Source organism: Labeo rohita, chromosome 24, assembly GCF_022985175.1.
Source record: "Labeo rohita strain BAU-BD-2019 chromosome 24, IGBB_LRoh.1.0, whole genome shotgun sequence".
NCBI lineage: Eukaryota > Metazoa > Chordata > Actinopteri > Cypriniformes > Cyprinidae > Labeo > Labeo rohita.
The window spans coordinates 11031800-11048995 of NC_066892.1; the positions used below are offsets into that span (position 1 = coordinate 11031800).

Below are 17196 nucleotides of genomic sequence, written 5' to 3' on the forward strand. Positions count from 1 at the left end.
TGTGACCCGAAAGTGACTAAATGCATGATTTTACAATGCAAATATTATTGGCAGATCATAGAAGGCGCGTGGAATATTAGTAGCATGACACTGTTGTCTATTTTACATTAATCCCTCCTTATGGGCACATGCCATTATGAAACCAGCGGCATCCTCTCTTATGTATTCATAAAAGGCTGGCGTAATTGCTGTCTATCTAGACCACCATCTCAGATAAATCATTTCATAAAACCTTTAGCCGCCTGAGGGACAGAAAAGATCACCCCCATCTAGGACTGGCTCCCGGATGGAAATGACAGCGAGGAGTTATCACAGTTTCAAACACGTCATTTATTCCCATGTGCTTAACGTTCAAAACCACTGCACTTTGTCATGTTTTACTGCCTTTAGTCACAAATCGACCATGGTTTTGGGTTGACTGGCATCATTTGCTTATAGGTCAACAGTAATACCTGATACATTTTAATTAAATGGCACATTTAAAAGTAAGTCTTGCGAGTACAAAAACCACAGAGTCCACATTATTGAAGTTAAGGGCATATTTGTTCAGCTGGAAAGTAAAGTATACTTCACAGATAGGCCTATGGTGCAAATAAAATGTGATCTCATGCTTCAGCAAATGCAAATTAAAAGCACATGTAGGTTTTTTTAGCTGCATTACAAAATAGAAACAAAGAGCAAATCGCTTTTGTGTGTCAGTCGAATCAGTCGAACAGGCTCACGAAACTGGTGTTGTGGCGAATTCTGACACCCCACCAGCTGATAGTAAAAGCATTTGGAGTGAAAACGAAAATTTGACTTAAAAAGTTTTATGAAAATTATGCAGAGTCTAAATAAACTAGCCTATGCTTTTTGTTTCGCTCAATAGCCAGGCTATTAGAAATAAAACATACTGGAAATGTATGACTTGTATAGCAAAACACGTGACCCTGGACCGCAAAACTAGTCATAAGGGTCATTTTGTTTTAAATGGGATGTATACATCAACTGAAAAAGCTGAATAAACAAGCTTTCCACTGATGTATGGTTTATTATAATAGGACAATATCCTATCCTATCCTATTGGCCGAGATACAACTATTTGAAAATCAGTCTGAGGATGCAAAAAAATCAAAATACTGAGAAAATCGCCTTTGCAGTTGTCCAAATTAAGTTCTTAGCAATGGATAATACTAATCATAAAGTTTTGATATATTTACGGTAGGAAATTTACAAAATATCTTCATGGAACATGATCTTAATATCATAATGATTTTTGGCATAAAAGAAAAATTGATAATTTTGACCAATACAATGTATTTTTGGCTATTACTACCAATATACCCGTGCTACTTAATACTTAAGATCCAGGGTCACAAAAATCATATGAAGAGTTCAGATGCAAAAGCCTCTAAGTCCATCTGACGTATTTCTTTAAAATTAGCATTTCTTTCTGGCTACTTTGTATAGTTTTCTATGTAAGTACTGGTACAAAGTAAAAGTAAAAGTAAAAGTATTTGATGGACGTATACTATGTGTCAGGAGCATTCACTCAGTAATATTATCTCATTTTTGACCGAGATGGCTTTTAGCTGCTTTTGCATCTGAACTCTTTATATATAGAATCGACTTTAGTATTTTTACTAGTAATGCAAATTATATTAGGTTTTAAATGACTTAATGTTTTACTAGCTGAATCATAGCAGCAACAAACTAAACTCAGACGCACAGATTACAATAAAGACCCTTATTTAATCAAAATTTAAAACGCAGGACAACGCTATCAAGTAAACAAATCACTAAATCGTTCTGTTCAAAAGAACCGATTCACGGAAATGATTCGAACTTCCTATCACTAAAAGCTACGTGCTCGATTGCTCTGTGATTTTGAGCCGCTATATGCCCTGACAAAAGTAAACAGTCTGGCTCGATTAGTAATACTGCGTTTGGACGTCGTCATTAACGCAAACGCGGAAGCGACGGCTTTCACGGGTATTTTGTACAGAGTGGATGTGTGGTGCCGTGTTTGACAATCGGAATCGTAGGCTTATTTGTCTCTGGATTTGGACGCTCTTGAGACGCATGCAGCCCGGTGTGCCATGATTCCCATAGCGGTGGTGGTGTGTGTGATGGGCGGCTGGTGTACTGTATATCTGGCGGACACGCTGCTGCGGGTAGGCGGATCTCACCGTTACAAACCTTGATATGTATTGACAACACAGAGGAATTGATTGTTATTGATACTTCCTAGTGCGAATGTAATTCATTTGTCAAAGACATTAGATTTTTAAGGAATGTAAGTAAAGTAAAACCATTGTACAGAACTTGTACCATGTTTATGTACCATTTTATTTACATTTACAAAAACGAGTAAACATATTTGGACATTGTACCACGATGCTACCACGTTTTTTTTTTGATACGTGACATGTTTTTAGCATCATACCGTGAAGCTACCATGGTTTACCTCGTACCACTATAATTTTAGATACACTGTATATCTCAAAGTATCATAATGTTATTATTTTATGTGTTACTGTACCATGGTACTGCCATATTTTAGTCCATTTTTCCAGTTGCCACTTTAAAAGTTATTCAGTGTTAATTCTTTATGATTATCATAATGCGGTTACTCTAACTAATGTAAGATTTTATTCAAATGTAAGAATTTAAAAACGGTTTTAGATATAATTTGCTAACACATGATGAGAAAATCATATTTTATATAAATATTTATATATTATTCTAACTATTGTACCTACACTACCAATCAAAAGTTTTTGAACAGTAAGATTTTAATTTTTTTTTTAAATAATTCTTGTCTGCTAACTAAGCCTGCATTTTTTTATATTTAAATAGCAGCAAAAGCAGTAATATTGTGAAATATTTTATATTATTATTTATTAGTATTTATATACTATTTAAAATAACTGCTTTCTAGTTGAATATATTTTAAAATGTAATTTATTCCTGTGATCAAAGCTAAATTTTCAGCATCATTACTCCAGTCTTCACTGTCACACGATCCTTCAGAAATCATTGTAAAATGCTGATTTGCTGTTCAAGAAACATTTATTATTATTAGTATTCTTTTTGTAAAGATCTATTTTTTGCCTTGCGACAGGACAGATCAGAATTGACAGGAAGTGGGAGAGAGAGGGGGGATTTTTCAGGATTCTTTGATTATTTTTTGGAAAGAAGTGAAAGAAATTAATATTTTTATTAAGCAAGGATGCTTTAAATTTATTTAAAAAAAACTGTTTTCAAAATAATAATAATATAAATGATTTTTGAGCACCAAATCAGCATACTAGAATGATTTCCGAAGGATCATGTGACTGGAGGAATAAATTACATTTTAAAATATATTCAAATAAAAAAAGTTATTTTAAATAGTAAAAAAAATGTTACTGTTTGTACTGTGCTTTTGATCAAACAAATGCAGGCTTGGTGAGCAGCAGAGACTTATTTAAAAAAACAATTAAAATCTTACTGTTCAAAAACTTTTGACTGGTAGTGTACCTCATTATAAATTCCTATCCCATCTTAACTACTGTTTTTTTTCTTTCTATCTTTCTCTCTTGCTCTCACTTTCAGTCATCCAGTTCGGTGAAGAACCGCTATGAATCCTGGTTATCCTCAAATGGATTCACTCTCTCTCCGTTCCATATTAAATGGCACACTGGCATGTTCAACCGTCTGTTTGCCAGATGTGCTCATCTCAACCCTCACTTTCTTTACATCTGGTATGATTAACTGTTCTCAAATCAGTTTTTTGCATGTTCAGATGACAGTGATGCTTATTATGAGCTCTCTAACATTTATTGCTGTAATATACAGAGTTGTCAGTATTTTGTTCATGTGATTCTGAATTAAAAATCAACATCTTTCAATATAAACTGTACTGTGTGATATAAAGACTTTTGCTTTCCTTTGGTTTCTATCGGTGTGGCTGTTGCTGTATTAAATCCACAGTGATGATATTTAGTTATTTTTTTGAGGACTTTCAAAAAAAATTCCTAAGCTGCTTATGATGAGAGCAGGGCATTATGTATAACCTCTTCCCTCCCACACATATCCACAAACTTTAATGTCACTGTTTCAGGTTCAGTGCTGGTATGGTGTTCGGGGTTCTGGCGATGTTTGGCTCTGTGGGTCTCCTGAGCAAAACGTTGCTGCAGACTTTGAGGCAAATGATGGCAGAGACACCAGAGGGGTCGCATGAACAGGTCTTGCAAGTGGTGGTGAGTACAAAGGATCTGTATAGAAATTAGATGATGGTGCGTTTTTGTTTGAACAGCAATTAAAGTGTGAACCATTGATGATTTGTTTTATCATCAGGTGCCTGGTGTGAACCTTCCTGTCAGTCAGCTGGCCTATTTTTTCATTGCCATCTTGGTCAGCGGAGTCATACATGAGTTTGGCCATGGGGTGGCAGCACTGAGGTAAATTAATCATCTCAAAGATATAATGTGTAATTTTTATGAAAGCCAGTTTCCGCCTCTGAATAAAAATAAAAAAGGTAACTGCGACTTTTTATCTCACAGTTCTGACTTTTTTCTCGCAATTGCGAGTTTACACCTTGCAATTCAGATTTTTTTTCTCAGAATTGTGATACAAACTCGCAATTCTGAGGTATGAAGTCAGAATTGCATGATATAAATAGAAATAGTTATTTTTCCCTTAAAATGGCACTTTATAACTTACAATTGCGAGTTTATCTCTGACTATTCTGAGAAAAAAGTCAGAATTGTGAGATGTAAACTCGCAATTGTGAGAAAAAAATCAGAATTGTGAGATAAAAAGTTGCAATTACCTTTTTTATTTCTAATTCTGTGGCAGAAATGGGTTTCCATAAATTTCTGTCTGTAGTAACTCAATACTCAACAACACTTTCTTGTCCCACATGAAGTCAGCCTAGGTTAATAGGTTAGTAACTTTCTGAATCTTGTTGCAATTCTTGCAGCTTTTCAGATGAAACTGTCTTAATTGAGCAAAAACTAGATTGTCTATACAATCATATATTGAAATTCTTACAGAGTAAATCTTACGATTTTTGCATAAATGCAAACATTTTGTTCACTTTAAAAAGAGTCGCAAACATTAAGTTAATTTTTGTTTATAATGTCTCATATCTTGTAGATTGCTTGCATAATAATACTTAAGTTTTGTAAAGTTTGCATGCACATTTGTGAGAGAAAAGAGAGTGACTGTAAAGCACTATCAGAAGTTTTGGGTCAAACTGCTCCATTGCAAACTCAAATCTAACCCCATTTGACTAGTAAAATTCTCTGAAGTCTGCATGTAATGTAAGTAAAGTGCTTCTTGGCTTGTTAGTAAGGACATCATTAAAATAGCATTTTAGGGTGAACTATCCCTTTAAATTTAAGTGGAGTGTAAACAGATGTTTCTTCATGTTTTTCTAAGGGAGCAGGTGAGGTTGAATGGTTTTGGCATGTTCATGTTTGTGGTTTATCCTGGAGCATTTGTGGACCTCTTCACCACACATCTGAACCTCATCTCTCCAATCCAGCAGCTTAGAATATTCTGTGCCGGTAAGACTTTTTAAACAAGCACAAAGCCATCTTGCACATGCGGTTCATAAAACATCCACTAGATGACATTATTTCAAAACCAAACGTTTTGTTCAACCACTTCTTACTCCTTTATAAACGTATATAACGTTTTCCACATTGTCTGTCTTTGCGTAGGTGTATGGCACAACTTTATGCTGTGTGTTGTGGCCCTCAGTTTCCTGTTCCTGCTGCCCATCTTCCTGTTTCCCCTTTATTACACTGGAGCAGGGGCGCTTGTCACTGAGGTGGTGGAGGTCAGGTCACCCTTCATCTGTAGGTTTTATGTTTAGACGATGTCCTTAGTGTCTGAGATCAGTTTGGTTTGTTTTTATAGGGCTCCCCTTCAAGTGGACCTCGTGGGCTGTTTTTAGGAGATCTGATTACCCAGCTGGAGGACTGTACTGTTCAGGGAGTGCAAGACTGGCACAGCTGTGTTCAGCATCTATCCCATAATCGTCAGACGGGATACTGCGTTCACACTGCCAAACTGCAGCTCAGTTGGACACAAGGAAGAGGTACTGACCAGCATTATACTGTACTGTTTAAAAGTTTGGTCTCAGTATGATTACTTATGGAGCAAAGATGCATTGAATTGATCAAAAGTGACAGTAAAGATGTTTATATTGTTGCAGTTTCAAATAAATGCTGTTCTTTTGAACTTTCTGTTCACCAGAATCCTGAAAAAACTAACTTGGTTTCCGCAAAAATATTAAGCAGCACAACTGTTGATAAAAATAAATTTGAAAGCACCAAATCAGCATATTAACATATGAAGTCAAGCTTGTAACCACCTAAATCAATGTTTTTAAAAAAAGCTTTTTTTTTTTTTTGGAAAATCCAGATAATTTACCATAGAAATGTTATGTTTTTTAACAGTTATGAGTTATAGCACACGCTGTGGTCCGATCCCCTTAAAACTTTCCATGCTTGTTTAGAATCATCTATCACATGTGCTCAGCAGGTTTCATGAAGTTTCTAGTTTTCCTTTAGGATTTACAGGATTTTGGGTAAATTTGGACATGCCCTTTTTCTAAACGACCCCGTTATAGCTTCCTACCGGGTTAATTTCAACATTTTTTTTAAAATAATTATTGGCCTAGAGAATTGTACTGCAGTATTTTTGATTTCCAGAGTGAGCGAAAGCCCTAGGACTAGTTCACAAAAGTAGATTTTTTACATCTTTTCAGTCATTTAACAAACAACTTGATTGACAGCAGTGGTTCTAGAGGCAAAGTATTCGGAATGAGGAGTTCTAACGTATATCGTATGATACAAAATAATCTCAGATTGAGCTCTTACGTAAGTGTTCTGAGTTTGGTGGAGATATCTCATTCCGTTCAGGAGTTATTGGCATTTTACTAAAAGTGGCGGTGCCCCTTTCGAACAGTTTGACGCCCTTTGCGACGGTGAAGGTTCAATTTTTTTTTTTTTTTGATAATTATTGGAATCTTTCTGCTATAGTTTGAAACCTAGGACTAGTTTGCAAAAGTGTTTTTTTGTTTTGTTTTGTTGTGTTGTGTTTTTTTTTTTTTTAAAATGTGAAATACCAGAAAATTTCACATTGTGTTTTTTTTTTTTCTGTGATTTACATTTTACAATATCAATGTTTTTACAGTCATTTTGATAAATAAATGCAGCCTTGGTGAGCAGAAGAGACTTCTTTCAAAAAAATTTTTTAAAAAATTAAAAGGTAGTGTAAATACAGATGTTTAAGTTCAATATTACAAATATTTGTTAGCTGATTCTGATTTCCTCCACTCAGCATTCAAGCGTCTCGATGGCACTATGGAATGCTGTGGGAACAACAGCTTGACAGACCTCTGCTTCTCTTATAGTAATAACGTTGAGAGCAAATTGGTAAGACGGGCATCTTTTATGAAATGGTCCCAGTTAGTATTGGGAATTTTATTCAAATAAGAACTGTTTTAAAACTTATGTTAGTCTAATATCTTTGCTCCTCTTAGTATTAGCAATAACTATATTGCATTGTCACATAATGGCATCTTATTACTAAACTGCTCACATTTCATCAATGTAATATGTGACCCCTGACCACAAAAGTCATAAGAGTCATTTTTTTATAAATTGAGATTTTTACATCATCTGAAAATCTGGAATCTGAGGGTGTAAAAAAATCAAAATATTGAGAAAATCTCCTTTAAAGTTGTCCAAATTAAGTTCTTAGCAATGCATTACTAATCAAAAATTAGGCTTTGATACATTACAGTAGGAAATGTACAAAATATCTTCATGGAACATGATTTTTACTTGGCATAAAAGAAAAATCGATCATTTTGACCCATACAATGTATTACTGGTTACTGCGAATATACCCATGCTACTTATGACTGGCTTTGTGGACCAGGGTCACATATTGTGTATATAACAAGTCTTTGCATGTCTGAAAGAGATATCCAAAAATATCTGAAAACACTGATCCATTTTTGCATTGCTGTCATCTTAATCTTGGTATTTTTGACACTTTAAACTATCACTGCTTTACCCCCCATGCTAGTTTGCCTGCCTGCCGGTCAGAAAGACCATTGAAGCGAGCCGTACATGCCGTACCAACACAGACTGTCAAACAGACTTCATCCCAAGCTTGTGTTTAATCCCGTCTCTGGAGAACCAGACCAGACTGATTCGGGTCAAACACCCACCCCAAACAGACATGCTGTTTGTCGGCTACCCTTCACACCTACAATATTCAGGTCAGACAGATTCTGTTCAAATTCAATAAGGTTTGTGCCAACAATCTTATTTTTAAACATGGTCATTTCTTTATTTTTAGTGAGTCTCACCAACTTCGTTCCTCGTTTGGGCTTTCTTCATCCAGACCTGCCTGTCATGCTGGAGACTTTCTGCAAGTATCCTTCCCACACTCAATATTTACAGCACTCTGAAAGAGATAGCTGACCCGAAAATGAAAATTCTGTCATTAATTACTCACTCCCATGTCATTCCAAACCTGTAAAACCTTCGTTCATCCAAGACAAATTAAGATATTTTTGATAAAATCCAAAAGCTTTCTGACCCTGCATAGACAGCAAGACAACTGACACTTTCAAGGCCCAGAAAGGTAATAAGGACATCATTAAAATAGTCCATGTGACATTTATGAAGCTACGAGAATACAATGCAGGGTCAGAAAGCTCTTGGATTTTATCAAAAATATCGTAATTTGTGTCCGAAGATGAACGAAGGTCTTATGTGTTTGGAACGACATGAGGGTGAGTAATTAATGACAGAATTTTCATTTTCGGGTGAACTATTCCTTTAAAAGCTTTTGAACGGTATACTGCTGTTAACTAGCCTTAACCTCCTGTGTGTTGAGATACCTCGTCTCATTGTCTGGGGCCCTCGCGGTGGTAAACGCTGTCCCGTGTTTTGCGCTGGATGGCCAATGGATGCTCACAGCGTTTCTAGAAGCCACGTTGAGCTCTGTGATCCCAGAAAGGAATAACCGAGAGCTGATCGGCTTCTTTTTTCTTCTGGGAGGCAGCGCCCTTCTAGCGGCCAATGTGGCTCTGGGTCTGTGGATGGTCACGGCACGGTAACATATAGGTGTCTCCTCCAATCAGACCGTTTGGGGGAAATTGCTTATTGAAGAACCTTCTTGAGCAAATGGAAAGGTGGTTTTACCTTTGTTGGTAATTGCCAGATTGCTCACCCTGAGACGGCGTCCGGAGGGTTAAAAGTGCTGCTGTACTCGAGACAACTCTTAATCGATGTGTTCTTAGGTTTGAATGGCTGACCTAGAAACAAGCAGTAAAAATGATCTTGAATCTGCATGATTTTACTCAGTGACCTCAGGACAGTGCCAATAGTGCCCCTTTGATAAATACATGTCAAAAGTGTGTTTACTTCATCATGTGAACTGATATCAACAAATACATGGAGGATTCCATGGGCATTACTTGCCTGTGTGGACTCTGTCTTCCTAAAGTACATAGCCACACATAATATGTGTAGTTTTACATTATACATTCTTTTCTTAATTGTCTGTAGTTCACACATCAGCTCAACCCAAACATTTACAAGTGTACTGCATAAATAAAGCCAACTAAAATGACCTGAGATGGGAAATTTGAGAAGCAAATAAAACAGGTGCACTGAGTAATCTATAGAAATTTGAAAATCTCCAGCCAAATTTGCTTGTGTTATCTCAGTGAAAACTGTGTAACTGAGCATTTAACTCAGTTTTGATTTTTAACTCAATGCTGAAATTATTTGTACAATGGCATCTGTAACTGAAAATGTTTGCTGTTGCATGATGCTGCATCCACACCACTAGGTTTCAATATACAGTTCAAGATGGTCACCACCAGCTAGGGTAGCATCAACCAAAAAACTGAGTGCATCTTAAAAACAATCTGAACTGAAAATAAAATGCATACAGTGTTGTATATATAGGGACTAGGCATAGCACGAAACTGCACACTACTGCAGTATTATTACATTTAATAATTAATGTGCATTGGAAGTGATCATATTGTTTATATCAAATCTGTATACTGTGAATATTTTCCCCAACAATTAGCCTGTGGGTTGAAAATGCACTAAAATAGGAATTATCACTTGTTTTTAATGTACTTTATTTCTCTATCTTTGTTGTCCTTCCTGACCCATGTGTTTATAAAAGACAAAAATTTGCATAAACCTTCCTGTGTCATTGACTTATTTGTTTATAGGGACAACAAAGCCTGCTAAGCCTGATCAACTTTTTGCCTGTCTGAAACCTCATATGGAAGTTGATAAAGTGAATTTTATATTTGAAAATGGATGGAGAAAATTAGAATGGAAGCTACACTAGAGATCAAAATTAGATAACCTACAGTTGCCTCAATTTCAAGGTCACTGTATAGTCCTATTTGAAGTTATTCTAACAGGAGTGGAAGGGCAGTTTTTTAAGCATATTTCATAAATTGTTTTCTGTAAAACAGTATTAAAACTTGAATGAGATATTTGAACTCAAGAATTAAAATTTCATGAATGTTCTCCATTTAGTTGACTTCTACAGTGCCTGTGAGTTTGAACTTCCAATGCAGTTTAAATGCAGCTTCAAAGGGCCCTAAACTATCCCAGCTGAGGAAGAAGGGTGTTATCTAGCGAAATGATTGGTTGTTTTCTATAAAAAAAAAAAAAAAAATGTTTTAACCTCAAATGTTTGTCTTGTCTAGCTCTGCGTGAACTTTGTGTATTCCGGTTCATGACAGGTAGGGTATGTCAAAAAACTCCCATCTCATTTTCTCCTCCAATTTCAAAATAGTCCTACATAAGATAAGATAAGACCCTTCTTTGGATGGGAACATTTAGAGCCATTTGAAGCCGCATTTGAACTCGCAGGCACCATAGAAGTCCACTATATGGAGAAAAATCATATAAATTTTGCCTCAAAAAACAATTTCTTTATGACTGAGGAAAGAAAGACATGAACACCTTGGATGACAAGGGGTGGGGGTTGTCCAGATGAAGGCCAAATGACCCTTTCAGCCACTGCAATAGAAGTTGGTCGTTTCAAATTTGTGACTTCTCAAATGTTGCACGTTGACAATGACATTAATTCATTCAAGTCCCCCAAAAAGGCTGGTCGTCCATGTAAGACAAATGCACGAGAAAGCAGGATAATGCAGAGACTCTCAGTTGGGAATTGGTTCAACACTGCAGCTGGAATTGCTTGCCGGTTCAGCACTGAACATGCTAAAGATCTGTCTCGGCATGTTTAAGAGAACTTGGACTGAAGGCACAATCTGGAGTGACCAAACCTCTCATCAGCAGAAAGCTTTGAAAGGCTAAGCTTACTTTTGATGAGGAGCACGTTGTGTGGAGAGAGGAGAACTGCTCCAAAGTTCACTTTAGTGATGAGACCAAGATGAATTTATTTGGGTCTGATGAGAAACATTTTGTTCGGCATCAAACTGAGGAAAGACTGAACCCCAAGTGCGTAAGAAGTCAGTGAAAGGCGGAGGAAGAGTCATGGTTTGGGGGATGTTTTCTGCAGCAGGAGTTGGGCCTCTTATAGACACATGGCAGGGTGAAAGCAAATGTTTATCAGAACCTCCTTCAGCAACATGCAGTTCCTATCCCTGCAAGCATCTCCCAATGAGCCTGCAGTTTTCATGCAAGACAATGCTCCCTGTCACACTGCAAAGCAGTTCCTTAAAGCTAAGAACATTAAAATAATGAAATGGCCGGGCCGGACTCCTGAACTAAACCCACAGACAAAGTTATTGCTAAGAAACCCACTACAGTTAGCAAAACTATGGAAGAGAGCAAAAGAAGAGTGGACCAAAATCCCACCAACGCAGTGTGAGAAACAAAGCAGGGACCTCTATGCTTCCTACTAATTTCTGACAGCTGTAACCCTCCAAAATTTTAGTTGCAATCTTCTGTACAGCGGTTACTGTTCTTTCATTTTTTTTTTAAGGTTTTTGTTGAAATGCCTTGATGAAGATTAACAATATTTCAGAAGAAATCATGAATTTATAGATTGTTCTCTAATTTTGATCCTCACTGTATATGCAGAACTTTTTTTGCCATTAGATGTCAGTATTGTTCCATTTGAAGCTGAATTTTGAGGTGTAGAAAATTAGACCTTAGAAAAAGTGTTTCACCCTATTGTTGTTGGATATCATTTTGTCATGATGTGGAGACCTAAATTTGTAATACTGAACGCATTTCCTTCTTAGAAACATCTTGTCACAGTGACCAAAAAGAGCTGCCAATCAGGCTGAAAATGATGTGAGGACATCTTGAGAAAATGGGATGAAGAGTAGTGCCTCATGGGTGATAGAAATCTGTGATAGTCTGAAAATGGTTCGAGTGGAGTGGGTGTTGTCAGGACTGTAAGAAAAAGAGCTGCTGATGACAGCTGTGTTTTTTAAGAAGGTGTTGAAGTTCCCAGCGAGGATACGGTTATTTTACGGCAATGGTAATGTGATGTCATTTAAAGCATCACTGAGAAGGGTGTAGTATATTTGTTGGCTGATGAACACTGCTACTTTGTTGTGTGTCTGTGTGTGTGTTGTCGTTCTCAAGGACATCCGATTGGATTGATCTCAAAGATGGTGGCTGTCAGCGAGTTAATGGCTTCTGCATGTCTCTTTTCCCCTGCTGCAAGGCTCTATGGGGCAATGTTAGCAATTATGTGGTCAACTTGACAGCATTTGTTGTCTCCAACCAAATATATTTGAACTTTCATAACTGTGAGGTTTTTCCTGCTTTATGGCCCAGAGTTTCTCTTGAGGGTTCATTCCACAGGAGTCTTGGTTTGTTCTTGGACGACTTGTGTGATCTGCAAACATTTTTGCACTTTTCATACTGTCAAACTTTATCGATTGCTATCATCAGACATGTGATCCGTGTTTTCTTTGTTAGGAAGAAGCTTCGGTTCAGAGATGTCCAATGAGAGGCTTAGAACATAGTGAGGAGAACGACTGACTGATATGAAAGTAAACAACTGAACACACTTTGAGAAAGGGACAGAAGTTCATAGGTCAAGCTACAGTTTTCCCTCAAGTCCTTCAGTCGAGTGAGATTACTTTTATGACTTTTAGTTAATATCTGAACCTCATGGCATCTGATCAGTGAAGATCTTCATTAACCTGGTTCATGATGTCTAACGACTTCACGTCTTTGACTCCATTTAGTCACGCGTTTTGTTAAATGTTTCCTGACGGAGGTGTAGAGCACATCTGTCTATCAGTTATCCTTTGTTCTCCTTTGAGGGTTGCATCTTTTGGCTGTATGTGTCTCGATATATTACTATAATTAGTTGTCGTTCTGAATGTTTCTGGGTTTTTCTTCTCTTTTTTGGCTCATTTCTTCAAAAGAAGGGTGTGTTGACGTTGCGTTCGGGACGTGCCCCCGGGGAAGATGGAGGACTGTATGTCTGTGCTATTTCAGAGGGAAAATAATTACACATGGATGTGGTTGTGCGTGGGGAGACCAGACTCCTCCCTTCTTACCGTCACCCAGAAAGCCTCGAGGCTGTTTATATGTGTGTCTGTTCTTAGTTTAGGAGGATGAACTAATTGCTGGCTTTAATATATGTATCCGGAACTGTGTCCGGAGAATGAGTTCTGAATTATTGTACAGTCATCCTTCATTGCAGTTTTATTTTCTTTATTTATTTTTACATTAATGCCTCCTTAATCTTTTAATCCAGGGTGATTTTTCCATGGAAGTAATACTTCATACAGATGTATTAGATATTGTTTTGGGGAATAACGTAATAATGACTCAAGTAAATGCACAAACTACATATTTCATTGGTCAACGTGACTTGAATCTTTGTTTCATGTAATGTACAGTGGGTACGGAAAGTATTCAGACCCCCTTAAATGTTTCACTCTTAGTTATATTGCAGCCATTTACTAAAATCATTTAAGTTCATTTTTTTTTCCTCATTAATGTACACACAGCACCCCATATTGACAGAAAAACACAGAATTGTTGACATTTTTGCAGATTTACTAAAAAAGAGAAACTGAAATATCACATGGTCCTAAGTATTCAGACCCTTTGCTGTGACACTCATATATTTAACTCAGGTGCTGTCCATTTCTTCTGATCATCCTTGAGATGGTTCTACACCTTCATTTGAGTCCAGCTGTGTTTGATTATACTGATTGGACTTGATTAGAAAAGCCACACACCTGTCTATATAAGACCTTACAGCTCACAGTGCATGTCAGAGCAAATGAGAATCATGAGGTAAAAGGAACTGCCTGAAGAGTTCAGAGACAGAATTGTGGCAAGGCACAGATCTGGCCAAGGTTACAAAAAAAATTCTGCTGCACTTAAGGTTCCTAAGAGCACAGTGGCCTCCATAATCCTTAAATGGAAGATGTTTGGGACGACCAGAACCCTTCCTAGAGCTGGCCGTCCGGCCAAACTGAAATTCTCCCCCCAAATCGGGGGAGAAGAGCCTTGGTGAGAGACGTAAAGGAGAACCCAAAGATCACTGTGGCTGAGCTCCAGAGATGCAGTCGGGAGATGGGAGAAAGTTGTAGAAAGTCAACCATCACTGCAGCCCTCCACCAGTCGGGGCTTTATGGCAGAGTGGCCCGACGGAAGCCTCTCCTCAGTGCAAGACGCATGAAAGCCTGCATGGAGTTTGCTAAAAACACCTGAAGGACTCCAAGATGGTGAGAAATAAGATTCTCTGGTCTGATGAAAACTTTTTGGCCTTAATTCTAAGCGGTATGTGTGGAGAAAACCAGGCACTGCTCATCACCTGTCCAATACAGTCCCAACAGTGAAGCATGGTGGTGGCAGCATCATGCTGTGGGGGTGTTTTTCAGCTGCATGGACAGGACGACTGGTTGCAATCGAGGGAAAGGTGAATGCAGCCAAGTACAGGGATATCCTGGACGAAAACCTTCTCCAGAGTGCTCAGGACCTCAGACTGGGCCGAAGGTTTACCTTCCAACAAGACAATGACCCTAAGCACACAGCTAAAATAAGGAAGAAGTGGCTTCACAACAACTCCGTGACTGTTCTTGAATGGCCCAGCCAGAGCCCTGACTTAAACCCAATTGAGCATCTCTGGAGAGACCTAAAAATGGCTGTCCACCAACGTTTACCATCCAACCTGACAGAACTGGAGAGGATCTACAAGGAAGAATGGCAGAGGATCCCCAAATCCAGGTGTGAAAAACTTGTTGCATCTTTCCCAAAAAGACTCATGGCTGTATTAGATCAAAAGGGTGCTTCTACTAAATACTGAGCAAAGGGTCTGAATACTTAGGACCATGTGATATTTCAGTTTTTCTTTTTTAATAAATCTACAAAAATGTCAACAATTCTGTGTTTTTCTGTCAATATGGGGTGCTGTGTGTACATTAATGAGGAAAAAAAACTTAACTTAAATGATTTTAGCAAATGGCTGCAATATAACAAAGAGTGAAAAATTTAAGGGGGTCTGAATACTTTCCGTACCCGCTGTATATGCACTTTATTTAGTTGTTTTTTAAAATAAAATAATAAACAAAATAACGAATAAAGTGTGATAATGCTTAAATCAGGAAGGTTTTATTTTGGCGTTTTACCGGCAAATGCACTGCCAAGAGAAGCACGTCAGTGAATGTTTTGTGTTTCGCTCTGAAACCTGCAGTGCGTAGCCTATTATATATTTATGCTTTTATTTCAAATGGAAATCCTATGCAGTATTACAGTTAGTTGATATAAAATGGTGACTGTGCAGCTATCAACCATGTCCGTACACAAAAGAGCAGTCTGAACTAATTTACACAGTGCATTTTTTAAATTTTATTTTGGTCACGCACTTGTGCACTACATTACTTATTACATTTAAAGGATGCCTGTCGTTGTGGCATCACACCCACAGAGGCCACTCCCACGATACTTGATTGACATGAGTGTCTTACCTCAGTTTAGTTGTAATAGTCCGACCTCCATTGTTTCGATGCTGGAGCAGGGATGTAAGTTAGACAAGAATATCTCCGATTGAGCGATTGAGGTGTTGTGTTGCTGGATGTAATAATGAACATAGTGGTCGTCATTTACTCCTGACATCTGAACCGCTGAAGATGCAGTGGATTACGTTTGTTTGTGAAGGGAATGCACCTCCAGATCTACATACATCCGTCTATGTTCACGCGAATCACTGAGATCCAGCTTCACTTACAGCAGAAGTGAGTATAAGGGTTTTTTTTATGACTCTTTGTGATCACCTTTCCTAATAATGTGCTAAATGCTTTTTGGCTAAATGCGGCTAAAGTAAACAGGCTCGTCACTCCACAGAGAGAAGAGAGGGGCGGGGTGAGCAGAGCTCGTTAACATTTAAAGCAGCTTCGACCAGAACAGGATGATTTTTGCAGAGCTGATTTTGGCAAGGTAAAAAGGGTGTTGGTTTACACTACCACTGAGAATTTTTAACCAAAGTATATTATAGACTTTTCATTAAGACCCTAAAGAATCATATCAACTTGTGGAAAATGGGCATCCGATGACCCCTTTAAGGTCCCCATGAAATCAAGTTTTTTGGCTTTTAGTATAAATACGTTAGCCTTAAGGTTATCTGTAAGCTCTAAAACAAAATTTGCATTTAGAAGATATAAGCGTTCAAAACTTAGTGTCTTACTTTCGCCAATATATGGATAAACGATTTTGATGGCATCAGCCTGCACTGCAGCTTCTCATCAAACTTTTTGTTCAGTCAAACGCGTTCTATAATCTGAAGCGTCCCGCCCCCTACACTATAAATAGACGCTAAAGCTGTGGCTGAAATCAGTCTTTTGTTCACAGAATTAGTATTTTCTGTACGGTAAATGTGCCATATGTGTCAGTCAGCGCAGAACACAAAATATATGGGACCCATTTGAATTCTACACAGAATGCTAACTTTTATAGAGATTGTGGCTATCATAAAGCTGTCAAATGCAGCTTTATCAAGCTCAGCTGCTCTGGTCCAAGCTATGAAATAAACAAAATGCTATTGGCTATTTAAAAAAGGGGGCTGGGCTGCTGGATATGTCCCACCCTGTCTTCCTATTTCAGTTGTAATAACATCAACACAGAATAACGCTGCGTTTCAAAGCACTTCAGTTGACCTTTAAAGGCCAATAGCCTTTCGTATATTTCACAGCCTGGGACAGAGCCACATTCGACAGCGTAT

The 17196-nt window shown here is 37.8% G+C and overlaps 1 protein-coding gene across 1 annotated transcript; it reads left to right on the top strand.

The window, feature by feature from the left end:
* Positions 1 to 1940: 1940 nt before the first annotated feature.
* On the top strand, positions 1941 to 9858 carry mbtps2 (membrane-bound transcription factor peptidase, site 2). Its single transcript, XM_051098829.1, has 11 exons — positions 1941 to 2153; positions 3577 to 3725; positions 4085 to 4223; positions 4321 to 4424; positions 5407 to 5534; positions 5691 to 5809; positions 5890 to 6070; positions 7318 to 7412; positions 8071 to 8266; positions 8347 to 8422; positions 8890 to 9858. Exons 1-11 carry the CDS (start codon positions 2079 to 2081, stop codon positions 9110 to 9112), a joined length of 1485 nt encoding a protein of 494 aa, XP_050954786.1. The 5' UTR covers positions 1941 to 2078; the 3' UTR covers positions 9113 to 9858.
* Positions 9859 to 17196: the final 7338 nt, after the last annotated feature.

Bases quoted from the DNA above. Each gene is read 5' to 3' on its own strand.
- mbtps2 (XM_051098829.1), top strand. From the start codon at position 2,079: ATGATTCCCATAGCGGTGGTGGTGTGTGTGATGGGCGGCTGGTGTACT. The intron at 4,425-5,406 runs GTAAATTAATCA...TGTTTTTCTAAG, and splicing joins CATGGGGTGGCAGCACTGAG to GGAGCAGGTGAGGTTGAATG. The intron at 8,267-8,346 runs GTCAGACAGATT...CTTTATTTTTAG, and splicing joins TTCACACCTACAATATTCAG to TGAGTCTCACCAACTTCGTT.